Source organism: Poeciliopsis prolifica, unplaced genomic scaffold, assembly GCF_027474105.1.
Source record: "Poeciliopsis prolifica strain line A6 unplaced genomic scaffold, Auburn_PproV2 SCAFFOLD086, whole genome shotgun sequence".
Classification (NCBI taxonomy): domain Eukaryota; kingdom Metazoa; phylum Chordata; class Actinopteri; order Cyprinodontiformes; family Poeciliidae; genus Poeciliopsis; species Poeciliopsis prolifica.
In genome coordinates, this window is record NW_026562461.1 from 1,042,501 (window position 1) to 1,049,216 (window position 6,716).

Genomic DNA, 6,716 nt, shown 5'->3' on the forward strand with positions numbered 1-6,716 from the left:
TATCTATCTATCTATCTATCTATTTATATCTATCTATCTATCATCTATCTATCTATTTATATCTATCTATCTATCTATCATCTATCTATCATCTATCTATCTATTTATATCTATCTATCTATCTATCTATCTATCTATCTATCTATCTATCTATCTATCTATCTATCTATCTATCTATCTATCTATCTATCTATCTATCTATCTATCTATTTATATCTATCATCCATCCATCCATCCATCCATCCATCCATCCATCATCCATCCATCCATCCATCCATCCATCCATCCATCCATCCATCCATCCATCCATCCATCCATCCATCCATCCATCCATCCATCCATCCATCCATCCATCCATCCATCCATCCATCCATCCATCCATCCATCCATCCATCCATCCATCCATCCATCCATCCATACATACAGAAACAGTGCAGAGGAAAAGCTCCTCTTTAATAGGTAGAAACCATCAACCGAATCTAGCTTTGTACAAGCAGCAATCTGCCATGACAGACTGGGGGTTTGAAAAGATACACCAGAATGCTCAAGAAGAAACATATGAACTGATGTAGCAACAGTTAGACTGTTTGTATTTGAATAACTTTGTCTATTTATCCAATCTTTATCCAAGCACATAGTGGCAACAAAACAAATCAGTGTATCTGCAAGGCAGCCATGTCCATTGATCTTGTTCTACTCAGTCTGTGAGTTAATTTCTTTGTCTTCCACCTTTGTGCAGGATATTTCCATCTGCCGGACAGTCACACCCTCAGCCGCTATGGGTATCATTGCTCCACGTGACTTTGTAGATGTTATTTTAGTTAAGCAATATGAAGATGGCAGCATTTCATCTAATGGTGCGTAATTTAATGTCTTCTTGTTTCTATAATAGTTTTTTTCAGTTGAAATTATCGTAGTTAAATATTTGTGTATGACTTTTTTTGTATTTCTTCACAACGTGCTCAACTCTTGCTCAGATGATGACAGTTCATGTGAAGGTGGTCATTTGTGCGTGTGTGTGTGTGTTGGTAAGATTTTGCAAGAACAAGCAAATTGTGTTATGTGTAGAGGTAGTGAAGTATAGCCATATAATTGTGTCAGTTTGATGTAGATTTTAATCCTTTGTATTTAACATTCAACAGCGACCAATGTGATTCATCCTTTTTGTCCTCCCCATCCTGGCTATGTAAGAGGATTCAACCATGCATGTGGCTGCATTTGTATCCCCATCTCAGGGTGAGATTACCAATATGGACACACACACATAGGGCTGGGCGATGTATCGAGTATACTCGGTGTATCACAACATTTTCAATTTACGATAGTTAAAATGGCTATGTCGCAACTATCAAGCATCAATTGTTCAAATAATACATTTTCGCCGTCTAATTCACTGCGAGTATGGTTTATCCGACACCCTATGAATACATCTCTAGTTCCTTCCCCTTCCCAACCTGAACATTTTCTACCAATCACGCTGCGCGTAGAAAACAAACATGGTTACAGCGAGAGTTTGAGGTCGAATGGTGAATAAGACAGTAACTGAAGAGGAATCCGATGAACTAGTTTAGTTCCAAAAACAAACCGCGCTGGATTGATAATTTGGCAGCAGTTTGGATTTTATATGGAGGGTGTTGAACAAAATGAGGTCATTTACAAGACATGTAAAACTATTGCCACAAAAGTTACCACATATTTATTCCCCCCCCAATGAGACTATTCTTTTACATGCCTTTCATAGCCGGTAGAACTAGTCCGTTAAAGTGAAACCTGGAGACATAGGTAGGATTCATTTAGCGCTATGAATGGGAAAAATCACTCAAAACTACTCCCTCTTTTTTTTTCTCGCTCTTGCGTCGGCTTTACGATTCACGCAGACAACACAACTTCATGTATCAAGAGTCACCACTCTTAAACATTACCCCCACATAGAACAGAACATTCAGTTCGTTACAGTTTTATGCTTTTATACTTGATGTTTATTTTGCTTTTATTAATAATTAATCACTGTGGTCGATTAGCCACACTGCTATTAGCTGCGCTAACACAGCGGTGGTTGATTAACTAATTTTATAACATTTACTGATTATCTGTCAGTTTGTGTATAAGTCGCCTTTTTTATTTTTAACCAAAACACATCTTATTCCATAGCACATCTTTATATTAAGTTTGTCAAAGTCAAGCATAACTGACCTACGGCCCTCTTCCTCGCTATTTTTTTTCTTAGTTAAAACTTATTTCCCACTTTGTCATCTATTCAGTTTTTAGCTAAACACTTCATCCCTTTTTATATGAGCTTACATTTAAGTCTAGCAGGAAAATGAGGGCAAGAAGTCGCGTGGGTGACATCATGCTGCAAGAAGTCTAGTTTAAAATAACATTGCCGCTCATTTAAGAATATTGTGATGTATATCATATATTGTGATATAGCAAAGATATATCAGGATATTAGATTTTTCTCATATCCCCCAGCCCTACACACCCATACGTGTAGCTTATTTAATTTTTTACTTGTTCAATTTCTCTTTCTTTGTGTGAAATAATTTTCAGGGAGCCCAGAAAAACGCAAGTGTCCAGTTTCTTCCAGACAGACCTGGGTGGCCTCCTTCCGCGTTCTGTGGTTGATTCATTTTTCCCATCCAGCATGACCGAGTTCTACAGCAACCTGGCCAAAGCTGTAAAGTCTATTAAGGACATGTGAGACAAAGAGCAACCAGGGTTTCCCCCAGTGTAATCTAAGCCTGGTGGGCTGCCGGGCTTTACTTAACCCCCCCCCACCACCACCACCAGGCCAGCCATTGATGAATTTCTTATAAAAAAAGAATTGCTTTTATATTTTTTTTATGCCCCAAATAAAGCAGAATTAGTAAAGCTGCTTTGCTCAGCTCAGCAAAGTATCTTTGTTGGTCTGAGCTTTTCACCAAAACAACAGAATCATTCCTGAAAGGGATTTATGCATTGAAAAGTGCATGAAGCTGCCAATGTTCACCAGTGGCGCCTGTTGGCCGCCTACTGCGTCACTGCAGCTGGATCTTTGAAGTTTACCTCATTGCAGATTGTGCTTCTTCACATATTTCAATCAAACTAGATGTTTTGGCAGATGTTCTTTTTGAGAAGCTTAACCTGCATATATATCAACTCCCTGCGAGGAATAATGTTTCTTTGGAGATAACTTCAGTTAGGTAGGGGTCAAGTTTGAAAGTCACTACACTGCTTGCTGTGTTTGCAACTTAAATGTAACCTATAGTTGCACTTTCAGATGTGGGTGCTTTGTAGTGAGAATAATATATCTTTGTGAAGAAAGAATTATGTGTGGTGTGTGCGTTTCCATCTCACACATGCTGGCACATCGCTGGGTCACAAACGTAATTATTATCTGCGCTGATAAAGTTTCTATATGTTTTCCTCAGTGAGCCAGTGTGTTAGAGGGATAGTGGTAAAGGAGGAGTTTACTACTCCTCCACAGCAGCATGCTGTTCTTTTTGTTTGTTTGTTGTTTTACACAATGCATCAAACTGTGCCATATCAAATGATGTTTCAGTCAGGCAGAGTTGCTGTGCGGAGATGAGAAAAACTGTCTCTGTGGCGCTTCTCATAAACTCAACAGACACAAAATAGAACAGCTTTGTCCCTACTAGAGCGACATAAATGAAATCCCCATTTGACCCTCTGTATCCAGCAAAGAGATGCCGTGTGCACATCATGCATGGTCGGTGCAAGGTTGTACATCAGCACCACTAACAGCATTGCAGTATAGATTTAGTCAAATCTGGGAGAGGGCATAGTCAGTGATAACTAATTTGCTGAGATATATTTGTGCTCAAATAGAGCTCAAACTTAAAGGTTAAACTCAGAATGAGATTGTAGCTAAGGTAACAAAATAATCTAGCTATGAAGATTGTTCTTTGCACTTCTACAAAGTAAACTTACTAGCTCATTAAAATATCAGTTAAATGTAAAAAAAATTCAAACACAGCTAAATCTTAAATTATCTGTGCGGAAAGCGTTAAATTTAACAGCGTTGTCATTCTCTACAAACAAATGTTAAACATTTCTATCTGTATTTTGTGTTAAAATGTTAACATTTATGGAGATCTTGGGGGCCTTGAGCAAAAAGTATGCAAAAAAATGCATATTTATTTTACAGTAATATTTTTGTTTTTAAAATTATAGTTGTGTGTCTAAGTATTGTCGACAATGTCTTCCAAAAACATACGTAATTTACCCAGTAATGTTTTACATTTCTTGTCAACATTTTTTAATACAAAAACCTGGTGGGGCCTCAGGGCCCTGACCACCAGGCTTAGCAAGTTTTCTTTGTTACTCAGGGAAAACCTGAGCAACCAAGTGTTCGGCCTATTCTTTATGCCACCTGCTCTATTTTAAAAAACAACTAATACTGAAGCTTGAGGAAAGTTAGAAAATGCCAAATATCTAACATATGTATATGTTGGTTAATTTATAAACTCTTAACAGAAGCAATCCTGTAAATGGTTAACGGTCAACAGTCATACCTAGAATGAGGAAAAGGGTCATGCATATCAGAAGTCCTCAAATTTCTCTTGATATATTCTCAAGTTTATCTGACCTTATTCAAAGATAAAAGATGAATTTGAAGAATAGATTTTTTTAGTACAGTAGGTAAAATAAGTATTGAGCTTATCAAAATGTTTTCTACTAAACATATTTCTATTAACATGAAATGTTCACCATGTGTTGGTAACAACCCAAGTAATCCATACATTCAAAGAAACCAAAGAAATAGATTTAGAAATTATGTAAAAAGTATTGAACATGTTGCAGTAGGCAACTTTTATAAAAATATTTTTTATTCACATTTTTATTTTATCAATGATCACCAGAATAAAAATGCCAAATTTTACATTGGGCATTTTACATTTATGCCCAATGTAAGATTTCTTATTTGTTCACAAGCTACATGATCCAAAGTGTTAACTATTAGTATAACCAATATTTCTATGTGTGTGATATTGTAAGTAATTTAAATATGACCTTATTGTAAAATAAGAACAAGCATGTACGTGGAAATATGTTAATCTATAAATAAATCCTTAAATGAGTGTTGGACATTGTGAAGTCTATGTTATAATACCATATTACTGTGTTAAACAGCATATAGTCCTTATAGTATCACATGAAGCAGAAAATCTGTGAAAAAATCAAGCTCTTCCCTCTCTTCCCTGTGCCCCTATCGCTCACTTCAGAAATGCACCACAACTGGTCAAAAGCACCAATCAGAGCCAGGAGGAACATCTTAACGCTGTCAGTCACCTTTGTGTACACGCTGCTCAATATGCTAACATGGAGAAGCAGCTTACAGTTCCAGGAAAACAGTTTTTTTCCTGTCATTTATATTATTGCACATTCATTCATTTCTCACCTGATTTGTTTTGGCTTCTTTCTATGTATCGATTTCTTGGGTCATTGACGAAAATTTCATGTCAATAGTACTTTTAGAAATATGTTTACATATTTACATATGTTGTGACTACTTATTTTACCCATTGCAAATGCAGTGATATATAAACCTATCATGCAACACAAAATGCTTTGACCTTCATACCTCTGTGTATGCAGATCGGACTGATCTTTTGTATAACTAATATCTGTGGTGGCTTGTGATCAGTTCCTTTTTTTAAGCAAAAGAAGTTTTTCTTCATTTTTACCAAACGCACTTTGAATCGAACCTAACATTTGGCTTCATTATCAAGGTAAATGAATCCCCTTGAAGTATCTCCTAGACTGTTTGTGGACTGTTTAATTGCCCATAGCTCAGAGTTTTATTTGTAAGACTTTGCTTTTTCAATGTTCTTCAACTCAGAGATAATATTTATGTCTCATAAAAACATTTAAGGATATTTTTCCATTTATTCAAGTTTAAGGTACCATATAGGCTGGTAGCATTCCTTTTATTCTTTTTTATCCAATATCCTAGAGTGTAGATCAACTTTAATGCTGTTGTACTTTAAAAATAGATATATTGTTAATTATAATTCTTTTATTGTAAATTGGGTATTGTGTATTGAATTGACTGTACAACCATTTTTTTAATCAGGCATGTTTGATAGTTGAGAACCATTGACCCCTTTGCTTCTGAGAGGTGAACTCATACACAAAGACCGAAGGGGTATAAAGTGTCTTTTTTTATTAAAAATGTTGAGTGATATGAAAATTATGAGAGAAATAAATGCTGTAAATGTTTAAAATGTTTTGTTAAAGTCAATTGACTAATATTAACATTTCACTTGAACCACTTGCACTGTGACTATTTTAATTGTTCAGTTCAGTTGCAGTTCCGTATGTGTTTATAGTGTTAACTTGTGCATGGCCAGATATTTTTCTGTAACATTTGCAAAGAGACAGTTTGTTAGTTTTGATTTTGCAACATGGATCAAAACGCCTGAGGATTGATTTTTTGTAATCAACAGAACATGTCATATAAATGTATGGAAACCAGACACAGATGTGTTTGAATTGTTACTTGGTTTTGCATTACCTTGTCTACAAACCCATTGTTTTTGTATTTTTCATTCTGTTCTTTCCCTTTCTAGTGCTGGCATCCAGTTAACACGGTTGGTAAACCTTAACCACATAATCTCAAGTCTTTTTTTGTCTGAATATAGCATTTTAAGGTATGAAGAAAAGCTCACTTCACACATTAGTTTCATTAAAGACATCTGGATGAAGGCAGTGAC

At 35.9% G+C, this 6,716-nt stretch overlaps 1 protein-coding gene across 2 annotated transcripts in view; it reads left to right on the forward strand.

Moving 5' to 3' along the window:
* The window catches only part of stard5 (StAR-related lipid transfer (START) domain containing 5), a 26,633-nt gene extending 19,917 nt beyond the window's left edge, over nt 1-6,716 (forward strand). Inside the window, exons 4-7 of one of the 2 annotated variants that reach the window (XM_055022459.1) lie at nt 740-857; nt 978-1,028; nt 1,143-1,236; nt 2,551-6,716. In XM_055022459.1, coding sequence (XP_054878434.1) covers nt 740-857; nt 978-1,028; nt 1,143-1,236; nt 2,551-2,701 — 414 coding nt within the window. In that variant the 3' untranslated portion in view covers nt 2,702-6,716. The remainder of the gene's footprint in view (nt 1-739; nt 858-977; nt 1,029-1,142; nt 1,237-2,550) is intronic. The other variant, XM_055022460.1, reaches the window with a different exon arrangement.